We start from the raw sequence: 20,643 nt of genomic DNA, 5'->3' as shown, positions 1-20,643 counted from the left end.
GTTATGAGAGATCAGGTTTTGTACTAGGCCATAAGTTCCCCAGGGGCATCTTTTTGTCCTGAACACACAGCACAATATTTAAAATGTATTAGGTTCTCACAATATATTTCCAGAATGAGTGGAGAAAATGCACAGGTCCTGCTTTCAAAGAGCTTACAATCTAGTGGGAAAGATGGATTTTAGCCCAGTGAGACCCATTTCAAGTCTTTGAACCTACAGAACTGTAAGGTAATAAGTGTGTGTTGTTTTAAACCATTAGGTTTGTGGCAGTTTGTTATGATGGCCACAGGAAGCTAATTCAGGGTCACAAACTTGTCTCAGCTCTGAAGGGCTTCACTGAAGGGCCTGGTGCAATGAAGGGAAACAGGCTGTTAGTCAAATCACCGCTACTCAGTGTGGTCCCTTCTGCATAACACTGGTGGAAACTGGCCTTTTTTTTGGAAATGCAAAGTGTCAGACTGGACCTCAGACCTGCTGAGGTATAGTCAGCAATTTAGCAAGATCCCCAGGTGATTTGCATTCATATTAAAATTTGAAAAGCACTAAATTAAATTTATTAAAAACTACTTTAAAATGTGAAGAAATCTTTGATTCTTTCTGATACAAAAAAACTAAACACACCCACAAGAAGAATGTGAGGTTGTTGTCTGTTACCAATGACAAAAAAAACATTTCTACTGCTCTTGAATCATGAAGAAGGCCCTCCAGCAAAATCTATTTACCCCTGCCTGCAAGGAACTTTCCTTCTTTGAAAATTCCCATGAATTGAAAGACTATAAATGTCAAAAATTTTATACCTTTTTATACTTTTAAATAAATATTAGAATCCCTGGAATAGTAATCACAGAGCTGTGTTGTGGGGGACAAAATAATTTCATTCACATAACACATTTTCTTTAGTTACTTTAATATAAAAGACAGCAATGTTCCATATTTCACATAATATTTAAAAAAAGTTTTAAAACCCTCTAGTAAGTTTTTAATGAAAATAAATTTACTGAAGGATAGTAATGACTACAAAATTAATACTACCAAATAGTTCCTGGTGCCTTTATAATTGGAGGGTAGGTGGAGAAAATATCAAACAAAAATATGAATGTTTTAAAACTACATTTTATCCAGCCTTTAACTTTTTGCTAAATCTTACGCATATTAGAAGATATACTCCATATTTTTGTAAAGATACTCAGCTGAAGTGATACTTCAAAGATTTTAAAACAGCCCCCCAGTAATTACATTAGATTGCAAATCATCCCATCTGTTTACAAATTTTAAACAATGACCCAACGAGTCTCTCTAGGAAAAGATTCAACTAAAAAAGAGAACATTAACAGAGAATTAGAGATGGTGATCAGATTAACAAAATTAGCATAATCAAGAAAGATATATAATTATCCAACCTAATTCCATCTGGTTAGATGAATGCAACTCACTCACTAAATAAGCTGACTGTATTATGAGGGAAGGGGGTAATGTGAATCAGAGTCCTGTTTTTAAATCTTATGTAATAACCCTATTTCGATCAACCTATAAAATAAAAGCACTGAATCCACATTAACGTTTTAACATATGTGTTACAATAATACAAAAGTCAAACTATTGTCAATACATCTTTTTCTTTACAGTGCAGAATTTAAGAAAACTTCACATGTGTGCACTTTTGAAAGTTATGATCAATGCATACAGTATAGACAAAACAGGCACCTCTATTATAGTTTTTTTAAATAAATAAGAGCACATTAAGAAAAAAAGAAGGTAAGCAGCACCTGAAGCCTTTGACATTTGTAACTAAATGCTGGTACCCAGATGTTAGACCATTTTTACTAAGTTTTACTAAGAGGCGCAAAAAAAGAGCCAATTTTTGACTTAACATTTTAATTCTAGTAGAGACAAGGGCTTGTCTGGTTATAGTCCTGTCGCCTGATGGTGAGCGGCCCACCAGTCCTTCAGATGTCCTAGACTTTGGAAAGCAGACCCGACTCTGGAGCACTAGCCTTAATCAGATTCTGAACTTCCTTGAATTTCGGATGGTCTTTATCAGCCACCAGCTGTAGCAGAACAGCCTCGCTGGTAGTCACTATGATCCCAGTTCGGGCAAGACGCTTTGGGGGAAAAAAAAAGATAAAGACAAATCAAGAAGTGAGCATGAGAATAAACACTATGTTCAAACAGCAAAAAGTATGCTGGGACACAGTAATCAGTATTTTTTATTAAATCCATGGTACTTAATTATATTGCCAAATTCAGTGACAGGGACAGACTTCACACTAAGCACACCACAAACCCACTGCGATTATTCTCACTGTGAGTATTATGGGCTAGAAAGAAGCAGAACAGCCAATATTATGACTTATATGTGCCAGGGATAGACAGGAAACCAAGGCTAATGGCCGTAAAACAATGATTCTCATTTCTTTTCTGTCCACAAACATGTGACGTATGACACGTGTCCTTCCACTAAGAAACGACTGGTGGTAGGAGAGCCTCGTGTGACGTTTAGGAACGTGCCCCTGGATGGTAATGGAACCACCACCACAGCCACCATCGTTAACTTTTCAGAATCACTAAACCAGAGGATAACACTTAGGGTTGTATAATCTCACTAACAGGTCAAAGGAGGTCCTTGCCAAATTGCTCCAGTGGAATCATGAGAAAGAACTAAGGACAGAAACCTCAAGGAAGGGGAGGTGGGAGAGAAAAGAGAGAGGGAGGACGGCAAAGAGGACAGTGGAGGAAACGGGAGGGGAGAAGAGGGAAGCGAGGAGGGAGGGGAGAAGAGAATTCTGGAGTAGAGATTCATTTTTTAGATGTATTTGTTATCAGAAACCCTAGGCAAACAAGTAACAACAACAACAAAAATGGGCCAACTGCTATCCCAAGAAACATCCCATGTAAGAACGATGGAAGGGGAGGTGGTTAGAAAAATTTCTAGGCAAGTCATAGGAAAAGACCCAGGTCAATCTCTCTCAGAAAAAAGGAATCACCTGAATAGCCAGGACATCGCGGGAGAGGGAAAGTAAATCCCCCTTCAGATGGGTGTAGATCCACAGGCCCGACCTTCCCTCTGGCAGACGCCTGCTAAGCTGTGCAGGTCCAGTCACTCAAACCCACTCTCGCCCTCGCCCGCTGGCTGAGCTGCTTTCCTGACTGCTCACTGTTGAATCAGTGGGCTTGCAACATTCAGCCTGAATCTGAATCACACACATTCGATGTCAGTGAAAGTGCTTTATAAACTCCAAATGCCAACAAAAGTCAGCTGTCACTAATCTTTTCAGTTCCTTAGTGAGGCAGGAAGGACAGAAAGCTGTTCCCAGGTCTGAGGAGGGAATGTGATGCCGCAGGAAGAAGGCAGCTTCCCCTTAGTGCTCTGCTGACCGGAACCTGGTCCCCTCCAGGCCAACAATCCTCAGGGATGCTGAGGCCAGTCACAGTGGTGGATAGGCTGGGAGGCTCCAGGCACAAAAACACACTTCAGTAAATGAAAACCTGCAAAATATTACTTGGCTTCAAAACTGACATGGCCAATACTGACTGGATTAAAAAATAATCAAGCCAAGAACCTGCGTAGGGGAAGGGGGGCCTTCCCACTGTGTTTGCCTCGCCCCAACCCGAAAGGGGACCTGTACAGAGGGGACAGCAGCAGCTTTTCCAGACACTGGCAGGTTCTTGCTCACCACCCTGAGCTATGAGGACACCTACAATACTGGTTCCAAATCCCCTTTCTTTTCCAGCTTAAAAAGGGGCCATTTAAAGTCCAGCTGTTTTAACTGCACACGGGTACATGGTAATAGGTTTCCGAAGTTCTTCCCTTACACCTGCAACATTGGTCCAACCAGGGCCAAAGGAAAGGAAAGACTCCCCTAGGCCACAAACTGAAAAATGCGAGAGCACAAAGCCAGGATGGCCTCAGAGAGGGCAGGGGGGAAAGACAAACCCATTCAATTTCCAAGCAACACTAACCACTCTCAGAAGGACAAGGACACTGACTTCCAGAGAGGGTTTTATTCTGCATTTACTCTATAATTATTAGTTGAAAGCAACAGTGCCTGACAGATGGTAGGTGCTCAAAAATTTTTGTTGACTAAAGCACACAGCACAGACCCTGGCACAGAAGTTTCAGTAATGGTAACTATAAACTTTATTACTATCATAACCTTGATAGGCAAAAATGGGTGTTCTTGGGAATTACCTTTAGTGGTTGCGTTCTAGAGGAACAGAGAAGAAGGGGAGCTGGGAGACTGCTATTTAATTTTCATACTTCATTTCTCCCACTAATTTCGGGGCAAACTAAAACACTTCCATATCAAATTCAGACTAAGAAGAAAACTCTGAAATGTGGCATGTCTCCCCCATCACCGCCTGACCTGATTCTTTTTTCCCTTTCAACCTCAACACTTTAACCCAGGGGTGGGGAATGTCCGGCCCGCGGGCCATATATAGCCTGTGAAATCATTTGGTCTGGGCCTGCCAAGGCAACTGCAGGTGGGACTCGAAATTCAATAAATCTAGGAGTTTTTTTCATGGCTAATTTTTAAGTTGATAATTTTGTATGGCCCTTGAATGATGTTACAAATATCCAAATGGCCCTCGGCAGGAAAAAGGTTCCCCACCCCTGCAACCCAAGGCAATGCTGTTTGCTTTATGCTCTTCCAAATCCACCCTAGACCACATTCTTTTCTTCCTTCCTTAGAACTTCTCAGGACTAGTCCTTTGTGGGTCTTGCAAACTAATATATGCTTACACATTTTTTAAAAAAAATATTTTTATTGGTTTCAGAGAGAAGAAGGGAGAGGGAGTTAGAAACATCAATGATGAGTCACTGACTGGCTGCCTCCAGCATGGCCCCCTGCTGGGGATCGAGTCTGCAACCTGGGCATGCGCTCTGACTCGGAATCAAACCATGACCTCCTAGATCATAGGCCAATGCTCAACTGCCGAGCCACACCGGCCAGGCAATGCTTATACATTTCTGATAAGACTAACCTCATGAAGACAACGAATAATAATAACAATAAAATAAAAGCAGCAGCTAACATTTGTGAGCACTGTGTCAGACACTGTTTAAGTGCCACCAATACATTATCTCACTTAATCCTCACAAAATCCTCCCATGTAGTGGATATTATTTCCATTTCACCAATGAGAAATCTGAGGCATAGATATTAGATAAGTTGTCCAAGGAAACACATTTACAAATGCCAGAACCTGCATTCAAACCCATATTAACCCTCTACTTTTTGGACCCCTAATCATTGAGATTATAGGTTACCTCTCAAAGAATGAGGTTCAGATGGTAAAAAGCTGTGTTTTTATTTTGAGTATAGTGAGAAGATAGAATTGCCAACAATAAAAATCTTCTGGAGTAAACTCCATAATAAAGACATGTCTAAAAAACTTACATGACTATAGAACAAACGGGCTTGAAATATCTTTATAAGCAAGGAAGGTTTGTGTTCATTGTATGTTTTTCGTTTTCACTTCCTTGGAAATATTTCAAGTTTTGGACCTTAGCACTACCAGAAAGATAAATTACCGACATAGGAAAAGAGCTGCTTGCTGAGACAGAGAGGATCTGATACTGGAAGTGATTAAACTTATTACTAAGGAAATCTGAAATGAGGAAGTTGATTAACTCATGTTCATAAAAACTGCTTAAACATCTTTGCTGAGATGGGAAAAAGCAACCCTTTAGTACCTAAGTACCAAAGAACCCAATAGTCCAAATGGACTTAAAAATAGTTAAACAATAATTAATAAAACTATTTCCACCCGTAATCCGAAAAGAGGACTCACTGCTCCAGGAATAAAACAGAGGAGGGATGGCCAACCAGTGCCTTAAAACAAATGCTGCTCCCCACCTACTTCTGCACCAGCCCTCCCCACTGACTCTTCTCCTTTCCCCCTCTGACTCTTTCTCACTTGCGCTCACCACCCAGGGAACACTGCAGGCTGAAAAGACGACTCAGTACCCCTGTAAGAAAGTGGCTCCTGGGCCAGCTTGTGCATGGAACACTGGAGGGTCTCAAAAATAAATCTGTATTTCCCATTCTCAATAAAAATAATCAGTAAAAGAACTCAGCAACTCAATCCACATGTACATTACTCTAAAATTATTATAGAATTAGAATAGAGGGGGAGGGATCTTCCCAATATGGCATGAATGCTTCAAAGGATTATGTGGTCATTTTCAATAGTCTTGGAATTAGGAGTGAAGTAAGACTACTGTTATGCAACACTGACAAAATATTCATTGACTCCACGATACACATCTTGACACTCTAGTCAGAGAGCCACGAAACACTGCAGGTGAGTGGTATCCACAGTCAGTGACACGCCTCCTAGCCCCAGAAATTCACGTCTGAGGAAACCTCAGATGAGGCTGAAGCAGGCTTAGGCCCACTATGCCCTCTGTTTGGCTAGATCTTGGCTGAGTGAAACCTACGTGAGCTGTTTTTAATTTGCAAATTTCTAAATGGTTCAGCTTAAGCTTATTGGAATTCCTCTTAGTTCACGCATAAAACTGTACAAAGTTATGACGAAAGACATAAAGGAGCTCTTGGCATCGCTAGCAATCTAGATCTAAGGAGACAGTGGATATAAAATAGGATGCGGCGGTGAGACCTCAAAGGTCGCTCGGTGGACAGTCCAGGCTCTGGAAATCAATGAATCTGATCCTGTCCGACCAAGCTCAAATTTAAGAGGTAAACTTTTCATTGCTATTAAATATTAATGCTCTTATTTGGAAAACTTGAAAATGACTTATTTACAGCAGGACAATCACCTCGAGAGCAAACATTCTGTCCATCATGCTTCTCGACGAGGTGGCATCAGCAACGATGTGAACCTCAACGCCTCGGCCAACTAGCTCCAGAGCTGTTTGCTGGATGCACACGTGAGTCTAGGGGGAAAGTAAGAAATCATATGTAATAACGCAGCAAACAAAAAGTATTTTACAAATGTGAAACCACACAACAAAGAAGAGCGCTATAGGTCTAACGACCGTGTCCTACACCTAGTTTTGCCTCTAACCTGCCAGATGACCTTGAGCATAAATACCGTCTCTGGCTCTGGTTTCCACTTTGTGAAGTCAGGAACTGGATTATATCAACATTCCTCATACTGGGATACCTGAGCGTATTCTTAGAGCTCTGTGGGAATGAAAAGATTTTCCTCTGTGCCTTCTGGATGACCTTCATACAGCTGACTGCTACCACTCAGTTTTGATGTCACTTACAGTTGGGTTTATTTCTGAATTCACACCAAGTGCCTAACACAAAGAATGAGTCTGCAGTACTGCAGGCTGAGGATGGAGTGGGAAACTGAGTTGTTACAAGGCACCCAGGAGTAAAGGTAGGCCAAGTTAAAAATAAGTTGTGACATGGGCAAAAAATACTCAGTATGTGTCACCAGCAAATGTACTATATAGGTCTGATCTTTCTAAGTACTAACTTGTAAACAAATTAGCAGAAAACACAGGGTAAAAAAAACATGCTCTGACAATAGCTGGATTATATAACAAATGAAAGCAGATTTCAATCATGCCATGATGCCTACCTTATCTTTGTATGACAAGAGTTTTGGAGAATTATCAACTGACAGCTCATTACAATTAGCACTGGAGGACTACTCAGAGATCATCTTCATTAAGCATGAGGTCTGATAATGATGAATGAGCAAAAAAAGTGCAAAAGTCGGCAACAGCATTTGGTGTGACATTTATACAAACAGGCTTCCTCTATGTTGTCATTATTGAGATATTTAAATGTACATCAAAACCTGAGACTAAATCTTTCTACTGTTAAAAACCTACTACTCTAAAACCCACTCTCAAAACATCATAAGCACATTAATATTTTTTTGGATTTCATTGTTTTTATAGTTTTTAAACTAATCTTAAAATTTTAGCTCAATAGTTGTTGGAGAAGCTATGAGTCAATACTTATATTCTATTTGTACATGTCCAAAAAACCAAATCAAATCAAATCAAATATCATTTTAATCACTCTTAGGAATCCATGAGTATTTTTTCCTTTAAAAAGGTATGCACGTTTCAAAAGTGAATGACAATGAACTACATGACTTCTAAGGTTTTTCTAGAGTAAAAATATGACCCAAGGCGAAATTCTACAACACAAATAAAAATAATGCCTTTGCTGAAAATGTGTTCTAAAAGTAGTGGTTAAAAGTAAAGGCCCAAGAATTCATCAACCTAGATTGTAATCCAGCTCCATCCTTTAACCAGATGTATGACCTTGGGCAAGTTACACAGCATCTGTGTTTTAGTTTCCTCATCTATAATATGGGAAGACCAAGAATACTTAGCTCAGAGGGTTGCTATAAGAGTTTAATGAATCAATACATATTTAGATCAGTGCCATGAAAATAGTCAACACTTACTAAACCGTGGCAATTTTTCACCATGATTACCACCTACACAATATTCTATATATAAGAATGCATTCTGGAATCAAGTTTTCTACAAATATTATGTATACAAAATGTAACAAAAGGTACTTACTTCTACTCCAAATAACACAACGCTCCTGACTCCAGGAATCTCTGCTAATGCTGCTTCTACTTCTGGTAACACCATTGAAAACTTGGTCTTTGGGAGTACCAGTTTTACACCTGTTAAATCGATTTCTTGAACAGTGCTTCCAAGGCCTTTAGGGTACTGTTCTGTTACAATAACTGGAATTCCTAAAATCCGGGCCCCTTGTAACTGAAAAAAAACACACAAAACACCACAAACACACAAAACAAAAACCCCACGAAGATAATTAGTAATACACATGTGTGTATATATGAATGTATATCATACTTCAGTAAATTGGAAAAAATAAACAAACATACCAATCTTTGTCCCACACTAATAATATCCCCAAAATATTTGATGGCTGGTCTGAACCTTTCTTGCATATCACAGCAGAAAAACACAGTGCTTGAAGGTGTAAGATTTCCCAGGGTAGTGAGCTGAGGAAAAAAGAAAAAAAGAATGATTTAGCACTCATTATTCAATGACAATTATTTTCAGTGGAGGTCAATAAAGGAAGAAAACTGTTCCTACTGTTTGACCCAGTAAGTCAATTTCTACAACTATTATCCAAATTATGTAAATTACAGAAAAAAATTTACCCACAAAGATGTTCACTGAGCTGCTTTTAATAGTGAAAATCAGCGATAAACCCAGGACCAACAATACAGAAATGATTTCACAAATTTAACACATTCACATGACAATACATTTCTTAGTGAATTAAAATAGCATATGTATATACATTTTCAAAAAATCTGTACCGCCTAAAAAGAAATACTTATAATCTAATGTTAATTTAAAAAACAGAGCACAGTTCAACAGTATTTCAATAATGTTAAAATGTGAATAAAAAGTAGAAGCAAATGTATGAAAATAATAGATGGTTATATAGTTAGGGGTATTAGTAATAGTTTCTCTTTACACCTTTCTTATATTTTCCAAGTGCTATTTAAAAACATTTCCTGAATGCTATTTAAAAACATGTATTACTTTTACAATAAAAACAAATGTTACGACAGTAAAAAACTTAAAGTTGATGATGGCACTGCTTACAAGTAGAGAATGAAATTTAAAATAACCTGTAGTAGCAGATAGAAACAAATCCAGAATTACTGCCTATCAGGACAGAAATATTATGATGCTATTATTAAGAATAAATCCAGAATTCACAAAAAAGGAAATGAAATGACTGATGCCAACCACATCACCACTGTTGAATAGACAGACATAAATCTGATGCCTGCATTTTAAAACATATTTATCAAAATCAGGGATGTCAATGGCTTAAGATGAAATGAGCATTAGGTTACCAGGCTTTACATTGCTGTAGCTGGTCTACTCCAACAACCTGGGCCCAATATGAACCTACCAAAAAGTAAAAATCATTACTGAACACAAGAATTTAACCTCACTGGGTTCTTAAAAGTCCATGGTGCCTTTCTTTCCACCTTTTCAAATTACAGAGAGCTCTGTAGAGGACACTAATAATTTTCTGCAGGGACCTGTGTCCCGATTACACGGTGGTGACTTCACCACCGCCTGGCCCTAGACTGCCTTAGTGCCTCGGCACACAGCATACCCTCAGAAAATAGTTACGACAGGAATTCAGTGAATCATTAAAAGAAATCGTTTATCCTTAATAGTATGACCGCTCTAATCAGTTTTCACTTTATTCATCTACGTCCTGGTCTGAGGGACTCTGGCACTTTAATCTGCCTCTGGTGTTACCTCCACACATGTGCACTGATTAACCATGTGCGATCCAACGCCAAGTTCACGTGAGAGCGAGTGCCACCTGTATTTCGAACACTATGTGTAAGGTTTCCTACTTTGCTAATAAAGTATAATTAAAATAAATATTCAAGCATCTTAAATTATATATTCTATGGGATTGAACACTTTGTTTACCTACTTTTAATTAAAATAAATATTCAAACATCTTAATATATTCTATCTTTGGCTGCTTCCTTACCTAAATTTTTAATGCAAGTATTAATGCCTCCATTTTGGTCATTTTTCAAAAGCAGTGAATACAATATGTATATGAGCACTTAAGAGACAATTTTTAAAAGGATCACTCTTTATGTCTATGTATTTTAAATTCTCAGTAAACATTAAACTTTGGTTACAAAGGCTCAAAATCCATATATTTTCTTATAAATTTGAATGGTGGGTCCCTAGTCATTCTCAATGTGTTTAGGGCGCACTAAGAAAAGTTGTTTACCTGCAACCGGCCTGTTTCAAATGAAAGTAATGAAACTCAGCCAAGCTCACCAATCTATGACAGGGGAAAACCAGCCAGCATGCAAAATAAAACTCCCGGGCAGTTGCATAATTGTGTTGGGTGGCCAGGCACTAACATACAGTTTATACCTGCTTAGATCTCCAGCTCTCAGATTTTAGCTCAGACTGTACTGACTAACTCAGGTTTGGTTGTCTGGATCCTAAATTCACAGATGGTTATAAACAGCAAATGAGAAAGCGAACTGCTGGAGAAAGACAAACTGATAGCAAGAAATGACAGATGACAGAGAAAAGCTTCAATATACAATAAAAGCAGATCAAAACTCAACTCGTCCTACAATCTAGACCTTTAGTGAAGGAGGAACAAGCTCTATAAAACTTATAAATTAGGATAATTTCATTTTAGCACACCCATTAAGAAAATGTTAAATTATATAACATTTCAGGAATACAATATGAAATGGTCAAAATATTGAGAAATATTTTGGATACTTGAAGAAATAAAACCTTATCTACCCAGAAATCCTAAATATTCAGAGTTGTGGTCTCCTGGGGTTCCTGTTACCTAGTGCTTCCCTGTACCTCATTTTAGCGGTGAGGTACCCTGTTCTGGGCAGGGGACCACATCAGATGTATACCATATTAGACAAAGGTTGAGGTCAGAAAATGCAGCCCTAAAGTCCTCACCACCCTGCAAAACCTTTCTAGACTAGGAACTCATAATCTATAGACCTTCAGTAAAGAAAGAAACCACAGACACAAGGTGGCAGAGATGACTGGTTATACTTTACTGAACCAAAAATGCCTAGATAGTCTCCTCTCAAGGAGTTGGAGTTTAATTCCCAACATCCCTTGAATGTGGTCTGAACTTAGCAAATTACTAAGAGAAAATTCCTCAGAGTAGAGCATAGAGGGAGGAGGGTAACTTTATAGTGGAAAACCTGGCAAACACTGCCTCAACCAGATTAAGATGAAGGTAATCAATGATGTCATGTTGATAGTATGTTGCCTTGATATGTCAGAACGAACTTCATGATCTTCCTCTCAAAATCCCACAACTCCAGTCTAAGCATGAGGCAAAAAGCAGATGAACCAAATCTGAGGTACATTCTACCAAAATACCTTACCAGAACTCCTCAAAACCATCAATAGGTCATCAAAAACAATGGATGCCTGGGAAACTGTCATAGCCCAGAGGAGCCTAAGAAGACATGACAAGTAAATGTAATTAGCATCCTGGATCAGATCCTGGAACAGAACAGGGGCATTAGGGAAAAGCTAGTGAAATCTGAATGAAGTGTGGAGCTCAGTTAATACTAATGTACTAATATTGGTTCCTTAGTTGTGACACAGAGGCCACAGGAATGGAGGGGGTAAAGCTAGATACAGGTCTACAGGAACTCTCTGTGCTAACTTTGCTGTAAATCTAACACCATCTAAAATAAAACATTTGTTTTTTAAAAATGATCTCCCTAGCCTATGGTAGTTAGGAGGAAAGATACTACTTTATGAATAACCTCCATACCTTACAAGCCAAGAAAGAGGCTTTGAGGCTACAAACAAACAAAACAAAACCAACTCTGAAAAGCTCTAACCATGTCCAACCAGCCATCCACCCACCCCAAATCCACATGAATTCCAAAAGCTGTTGTTAAATTACACACGGACTCTATAATTCAGGGATTTCTTATTCTGACTCATGAATTTCTCTTAAAACCTTGTAGACAACTAAAAATGCTGCTCATAGTCAAGAATTTACATGTTGCAACCACAAGATAGCAAAATAAAAGTGTATCTGACCAAATGCCATCACAGTAAAAGTACAGCAATTACAGATGAAGGCATATTCAAGAAGCATGAAGAAATCCCATATAAAAATATATGTGAACATATATATACACCTTCAAATATCTATTGTATATCTACATATATCTCTACAACATATACATATATAAATAATACATATTTCAACACACACATTTAAATGCAAAGAGCTGATCACAGCCAATGGCTTCCTCAAGCAATAGTCTGAGATAACTGTCATAGCTGGGATTTGACCCGTGATTTCATATTCAAAAAAGGCTCTTCATCCCCAAGTCCATCACCATTATCATGGCAGTATTTATCTTCCTTCACCACATGTGCACTATTTTCTAATGACGGCTTCTACACGGGCAAGGAATCTGCCCTTCCCTTGCTCGGGCTCCCTGGTCACTCAGGACAGGCACATACAGGGTGACTGGCCTTGCTCGGTTATGAATTGTGTACCAGTTCTGCTCTCTCCATATGATACATGGTGAATGTTATATGTGGAATTGTGTCCCTCAAAATTCATACGTTGAATTCCTAATCCCCAGTACTTTAGAAAGTGACTTTACTTGGATTGGAAATATAATTAGTTAAGATGAGCTCATAATGGAGTAGGGTGGGTGCCTAGTCTAACATGACAGGTGTCCTTATAAAAAGAGGCACATTTGGACAGAGGCCCTGTGACCCTGAAGGCAGAGATCAGGGCAATGGGTCTATAAACCAAGCAATGCCAAAGACTGCCAACAAATCAGTAAGAGCCATGGAACAGATTCTCCTTCACAGCCCCCAGAGGCCACCCTGATCTCTAGCCTCCAGAACTGCGAGAAATAACCTTCTGTTGTATAAGCCACTAAGTCTGCAGTACTTTGTTACAACAGCCCCCCAGTGAACTACTACAGTGAGTATAATTTATATCTCTAGAAATGATTGAAGTTTGGAATTGTAAATGTGATGTTTTCAAAATCCAGGTAGTCTTTTATAGTCACAAAATAGGCATGATCTGCTTGGGAGAGAATCCAGAAGAGGGCACGGGACACCATTATTTTACTCAGCACGTTCCCAAGGAAATTGGATTACCATAGCTATAGTAAGACCTTGCTCTCGAACTGACTCAACACAGAAGCCTGTGTGTTGTGACTCCCCTGGGTTACAAGGCTCCCTACACAGCACGCCCTGTGGACATGAGAATCTGAGTCCATATCTCAGTTTTACTCATTTCAATAACATGAAATTAGGCAAATTCATTGCCATCTCCAAATGGCAATTTATTCATCTGTAACAAAGCAAGAAAAATAGTATCTACCTCATATGGGTATTTTAAGGATTAAATGAGCTTCATGTAATCAATCCATCAATCAATGTATTAGGCTACTGTGATAGCCCTCATACAGGAAGCATACACTATACTCTGAAGTTCAGCACACGTTTAAAAACCTTTTTCTGTCATGAGGTTAAAATGCCATTTATTACTAAGATCCCTTAAGAAAGCAAGGGGTCTAGCAAGCTCAGACCCCTATGTGTACACACACACACACACTCTAATACTGCCTAACTTATGTTACACAGTCTGCAGAATTAAGAAAATAATTCATAAAGTAGATTTCCAAATGCTACCAAAAGACTTACCATTACGTGATGTGTTCTGGGTGAAACAGGTTTTGGACGTTTTAATATAGGCTGCAAAAGAATATTTCTATCTGCTCCTCCTACGTGCTCCCATGGTAAATGTTCCCTAATCAAAAAATGCACCTTCAAACTAGCAAGCCCAAGGGGAGCAGATTCCTTTCCCTCTTCTTTACAAACCCTACCTTTGCTCCCTTCCCACCCCAAACTCTGGGGTCTCTTCTAGCTGTAAAATGTCCATGCCCCTGTTTAAAATAATAACAGTAGTAATAAACTTCCGAGAAAGTGAAAGCTGGAGTTGAAACTCTTTCCAATTAACCATCTCAGGTAAAGGTCAAAATAACCTTCCCAGGGAAGCCCTTATCTCCTGTCCACACAAAGCTGTCAGAGCCTTCCCTGCTCCAGTGCAGAAGCAAAATCCTATTACTGGTGTCCTTCTCACAATGTCCATTTCTTCCTCTCTTTTACTGGGGCTCTGTCTTCCCGGTGAAAAGCTGGAAAACACACTGATGGTGGTATGTGAGTTTCCAGAGATGAATGTTTCTATTAGTTAAAACTTGGGAAACACCTTTTGGAAAATTAAAACGTGTAAGTCATAAAAATGATCTAAATTCCTACTGCATATCCTCTCATTTACATTTCTCCCTCTACATCTCAAAATTCCTCAGACTTCAAGCAATCTGACAAAGCTAAAGACACATAATTTGAAACAAGAGCTGTCTTCAGCTACCTGTGACAGAATATTTCAAAAAAGACGACACTAAAAAAGTTACTACAGCCTACTCTTGGCAATGGGGGTCTTAAAGATCACTCCCCATAGAACCGCTAACCAAACATGGGTGCAAGACAGTGTGGCACAAGCAACCACTGCTTTACAAGGTCACTAGCAATGGCAGTCAGAACAAGTAGGAAAGCAAGCTCAGACCCCTACGTAAATGGAAAACACATTCTAGAATATATAGTATGTGAGCCAGGGCCACAGAGGCTCTAATGCCTATGTCTGGAGAAATAACAGGTCACATTATTTAAGCAGTGACCTACATATAGCCAAACTTAGGCTCTTTGTCCCTGCCTATGGGAGAAGGAAGGGGCCCACCATCCCAGCAGCATGGCCACCTTGAGCCTTCCTAAGTGATAGGCCTCTATTCCAAAGAAGAAACAGCATCAAAACAAATGGTATTACAAGCTCAGGTTTGTGGCTTGTTTTCCATTCTGCCTGATATTTTCATTAAGCATAAAGAAAACAAGAGTGCTATGTTCAGCTATAAGGGAGGCCCTCGTGTGCTTTGCTCTCTCACCATTACCACGAACCTTGAGCAATTCCTGTATGTTCTGCTCTTCGGCAAAATTGAGAGATTAGGTACGGACCAAGAATTGGGTCTTATCATGTCTGCATTGACTGTGGCAGGCAGTCACAGCTGCCACTCACATGTCTGTGGAATGAAGTCTATGGTCTCATCTAACCATAAAATGTCCATGTCTCTAGGATTATACAGCTGTGTTCCAAAAAACATATAAAATGGTTACGAAAAGGAGTATCTTCACTTTTTCTTCCGAGTATACACACATACACACGTGTGTGTATATATATATATGTGTGTGTATGTGTATCTTCTTATATAGATAGAAATAGATTATCAGAATAGGTATGTGAATATATGTGGGAAGTCTGTGTGTGTGTGCATGTGCATGTATGTATGTGTGTTTATCCCTCCACATTCTCTATTTTCAAGGCACCTGGCTGTAGAAGTCAAAATATTATGATTACAAAGATAATATAAATTTTTTTATATTTAAAAATATATAAAGTATTATATAACAGATGCTTAAGAATTCCTGGGCTATTTAGTGGGAAAAAACATTTTTAAAAGGATATAGTAGTGCTATTATTATTTTAAACATAACCATAAAACTTAACTATATATTTATCTCCTATACCAAGCAAAATATTTCAAAAGCTACAGTTGACCTGAATTATATAATGCCTTTTGATAATGTATGCAACATTTCAAGTATACATACATGAGAATGCTTAATTAAAAAGAGTTGTCAGACCCAGTCCTTCAATTTTTAAAATAAAAACATCCTATCTTGGGGGGGGGGGTGCTAGTTGGCATAACATCTTATTAGGTAACAGCCCACCCTCCCTTCCAACACTACAGGAAATCATGACAAAGAAGTCTGCATCCTCAGAACAGCTCCAGACGTCCTCAGTTAGTATTTGGATTCTTGCCTTTATTAATGGATTTGTCAAAGGTGCATCCAACTTCTTAGGGATTTTGGCAGCAATAATCTAAATAGACTGACAAGGAAGGCTGCAGAGAGGTGTCAGCCATGAAAACTCTTGTTTTTTAATTTTATAATTTTTAAAAATTTATTTTTCAATTATAGTTGCAACACAATATTGTATTAGTTTCAGGGGTACAATACAGTGATTAAACATCCCGTGAACATAAAAACGGGTAGTAAACACCTACAATGACAATCCTCCAAATTGTCTATACGGACAGTAGGGCATCAGAGACCACCTGCCTTCCTCCAGGCTCTGCAGGGGTGGACAGTGGACTCTCAAAGCCTATGTCCTCTGAGCACAGAAACTTTACCCAGGTTAAAGTACCTACTTTGGAAGCTTCTGGCATAGGTGCTGGGTGATAGGAAACAAGACCAATTCCACTGACGCTGACTACAACTGAAAAACAACTAGAAAATGATGATCAGAAAACAACACTTTAATATTAAAACGCCTTCTAACCTCAAAATCCCACATTTAAGTTTGGTTTTCCGAAGAAATGGTTTACGAGTTTCTCCACTAAAGAAAAAATGCTGATGGCGTAGAAAAAAATACCTTATATTTTTTCCTTTCAAAAATATAAATCCTGCAGTGAATTCTCAGTGTAAAAAAGACAAGAGACTGACCCGCTGTTGTATGAGAGCGTGGCTGTTTAAAAAATATTAAAAAGCTACAAAAGAACCCTCAAGTATAATCACGTTCCCAGTCATCACGACCAGGAAATCATGGTCTAGCTCAAGTTGATATTAAAAAGGGTCAGTCTGTCCTGGAGTCAAACGACTTTTTTAATGTACGGGAAACATGTAATCAACAGACTCAGTTGACAGTTACTAGGAAGCGCCTAAGCGAATGGTTAGGGGAGGCTAAGGTCAGGCACTGAAAGCTGGGGAAGCGGAGGGGGAAAGGGTCTGATTCCTGAAGTTCTGTTTCCTCAACTGGTGCACACAACTCCGGGGAGCAAACCCTAAAGCCAATGCTCCCCAAGATCTTTCCCCGCGCCCCCCGTTCTGCATCACCCCCGAATAAAAACACAGCCCCTGCCGCCCAGCCCTGGGTTCCGCAGGAGGCTGGGGCGGGCTCCTGGCGCAGCCCGAGGACCACACACGTGGGGGCGGTCGCGTGCGCCACCACCAGCCGGGAGGCCCACGCCCCCGCCCGACCGAGGACAGCTGGTGACCGTCACCTTTGGACAGGCACATTCTCTGGGCCGTCCCCGCCGCCCGCGATAGCGAGCGGCCCGTGCAGCCGGCGCCCGCGCGGCACGGGGCACCTGAGGAGCGCGGCGGGGACCCGGGCGCACGGGGAGCGGGAGCGGCGGCGGGGACCCACCTGGATCTGCAGCGGCACGAGGCGCACCTTGCAGCGCTCGCTCACCGAGAAGCCCTTGGGCAGGTCCACGTACTGGCCCCACTCCTCCGCGAAGAGCTGCACCACGAATTTGCGGTGCATGTCGAGCTGGTCGCCGTACAGGCTGAGGAACTTCTGGATGAGCAGCTCGTAGCCGGCGCCGTGGGGCACTGACGAGGGCCGCGCGAAGACCGAGAAGCAGAAGAGCACGGGGACGGTGCCCGACGGCGCCCCCGCGCCCGCGCCCGCGCCGCCGCCGGTGGGGAGCGCCGGGACCGCCGCCTCCGCCGCCGCCATGTTCCCCTGAGCGTGTGCCAGCGCCCAGGCCGCCGAGGCGCAGACACGGCCGGCCCGCGGCCCCGCCTCCCCGCGCCGCCCGCCCGGGAGGCGAGGGGGCGGGTCCTGGCGGCCGCGGCCCGCGCGCTCCTCCCGGCCGCGCGGTGGGGCCGACGGCCGCGGGGCAGGGCCCCGGGTTGGGGCGCGCGCGGGAGCGAGCGCCTGCGCCCGCCGCCCGCCCGCCCCCTCCAGCCCCCGCGGCCGCCGCTGGGGAGGAGACTGGGGCGCCCCTGCCGCCCGCCCCGCCCCTTCCGATGCGCCGCGTCTCCCGAGGCTCAGAGTTGGGCTCGGCGGCGCCGGGCCGCCCGGCGGGACCTGCTGCGTGACCCGCTGGCCTGGCGCGGAGGCGCGGCCCACGGAGAGGCTGCGGGCGCCTCGGAGCCGGAGGGCGGCCGACGCTCCCGGGCAGCGCGGTTTCCGGGGCTGACCTGCGCCACCTGAGGCTCAGGATCTCATGTTGGGTTTCAGTCCCACGGAACAGTCTCTGTAGCAACGTGCTTGAGATCCTCACCTCCCTGTATCTCAGCCCACTTTCCGGGAGAACTTGGACTGGGAATTGCAAAATACACACAGATTTAAGAGTAAAAATCAGGACTTTATATTGAAACTGAGGGTTTGTTTTTAAGCGGGTTAAAGCGATCACCTTTAAGCGAGTAGTAAAATAATTCTCTGCCTTATTAGCGCTGAAGGCACTATAACTTACTGGAATTAGAAAAGCATACACTGTGAACAAAGTTTCCTTAACATTCATGGGAAGATAGGCTCATGAGTCTAAACCTAAAATTAGATTTTAGGTATTAGGGGTTTTCTGATCTTACAAAGTAATAACTTTTAAGGCTGGGTTTCTCAACAGGCGTTGCTGACATTTGGAATAGATACAGCTTTTTTCTGGGGGCCTGTCTTGTGTGTGTGTAGAATGTTTTGCAGCATCCCTGGCTTCTCTATCCACTAGATGCCAGTAGCACCCCACTCCTCCCTAGTCTTGGCAGTCAAAAATGTTTCCAGATAATGACAAATATCCCCCCCCCCGGGGGGGGGGGCAAATTTGCCCCCATTTGAGAACCACTGCTTTAAAGTAATGCTACAACCATCCTTTGGCCTTTTTTGCTCATTTGTAGCCAAGCTATTGAAAATGCTCTGTTTTCTGGCTTTTCATCAAACTCTGAGAGATTCCATTTAAAACTCTGTTGTCTGAACCCATTGGACCCAAAATGATTTTTTTTGCAGCTATCACTCCACTGCAAGGTCTTCTGTATGCAGATGTGCAAATCTGTGCTAATAAGAGAAACTTCCTTTAGGCTGACTGACTACAAAAGGTATATATTCTGGGTTGACTAATTATAAAAGTGTTCCTTCCAATCTGTTAATAAGAGCTGATGGCCAGAACCCTCTCATCCACACTACTGCTGTGCACCACCCAAGACGAAACCATCATCATCCCTCCTCTGACTATAACACTATCCTCATAAATGGTGCCTATTCTTTGATTTTCATATCTCTAAGATTCATATTTATTTTTATACCTCTAAGACATGGCAATCAGAGTAGTACTTTAAAAAACGAACAAACATAATTTCAGAATATATCCCTTTTCTGTTCAAAATTCTCCAGTCCATAGAAACAGACCTCAAGAAAATCCAGATGTTGGAATTAAAAGAACTTTATAGCAGTAATTGTAAGTACATTTAAGAATATAAAGCATGGTCATAAGAATGAACAGATGGAGAATGTCAGCAGAGAGATGAAAATGACAAAAAGTAAACAAATGTAAGTTTTAAAACGGAAAAGTACATCTGGAATAAAAAATTCACTGGATAGTCTAAACATCAGGTTACAGTTGCAGAAGAAATGATTAGTGAAATTATCACAACCCCCAGAACACTTCCTGGCACATAGTAGGCTCTCCACAAATATTTGGTAAAGAGTCGTTACAGTGAATATATCTTCAAGCTTACTGTACTGAAAAAGGTATATTCAGTCAAGGTAATTATTTTTAGGTGAATTGCTTCACCTACATTGTAGATTAATCCTGGGATAGCTATTATTAGAGGATTACTGGATTTCTCAGCAGGCTCCACATAAGACTTTTCAACTCCATTTATATTTTCTGGAAACTTTGTGATAAGGGAAGAAAAGAAAGTCAGTTATCAAAATAACTTATACCCTTCACCATGGGGAATTCTGACAATTTTCTGCAAAGGAAGAAATGGTGTCAAGATGTCATTTTATACAGAGATGGAATGTAGTACAATCGAATGATCTGAGGAGCTGCCGGATAAATTTTAGAACCAGAAGATTAGCTAATAGAGATATAGAGATATAGAGCAGACAATTATTGCTAGGCATTATTTTATTTTAACATTACCAAAGACCTTATAGTTGATTGCTGGCATATCCAGCTGTGACTATCACCCATAATGTGATTCAAACATTAATATAAAGTTGAATTGTTTGAAAT

The 20,643-nt window shown here is 41.0% G+C and overlaps 1 protein-coding gene across 1 annotated transcript; it reads right to left on the bottom strand.

Annotated features, from left to right (window-relative positions):
* Nucleotides 1-1,362: 1,362 nt before the first annotated feature.
* Nucleotides 1,363-18,146, bottom strand: ISOC1 (isochorismatase domain containing 1). Its single transcript, XM_087815537.1, has 5 exons — nucleotides 17,832-18,146; nucleotides 8,854-8,973; nucleotides 8,519-8,722; nucleotides 6,782-6,898; nucleotides 1,363-2,102 (listed from the first exon to the last, which is right to left on the bottom strand). Exons 1-5 carry the CDS (start codon nucleotides 18,144-18,146, stop codon nucleotides 1,956-1,958), a joined length of 903 nt encoding a protein of 300 aa, XP_087671663.1. The 3' UTR covers nucleotides 1,363-1,955.
* Nucleotides 18,147-20,643: the final 2,497 nt, after the last annotated feature.

This window comes from Miniopterus natalensis, chromosome 3, assembly GCF_054644295.1.
Source record: "Miniopterus natalensis isolate mMinNat1 chromosome 3, mMinNat1.hap1, whole genome shotgun sequence".
Classification (NCBI taxonomy): Eukaryota; Metazoa; Chordata; class Mammalia; order Chiroptera; family Miniopteridae; genus Miniopterus; species Miniopterus natalensis.
Note: the sequence above shows the minus strand (reverse complement) of the source record. Positions and strands in the feature narration are given on the sequence as shown.

Bases quoted from the DNA above. Each gene is read 5' to 3' on its own strand.
- ISOC1 (XM_087815537.1), bottom strand. From the start codon at position 18,146: ATGGCGGCGGCGGAGGCGGCGGTCCCGGCGCTCCCCACCGGCGGCGGC. The intron at 6,899-8,518 runs GTAAGTACCTTT...CTTTCCCCCTAG, and splicing joins TTGTGTTATTTGGAGTAGAA to ACTCACGTGTGCATCCAGCA. The intron at 2,103-6,781 runs GTGATTGTCCTG...TTTCCCCCAAAG, and splicing joins ACAGAATGTTTGCTCTCGAG to CGTCTTGCCCGAACTGGGAT.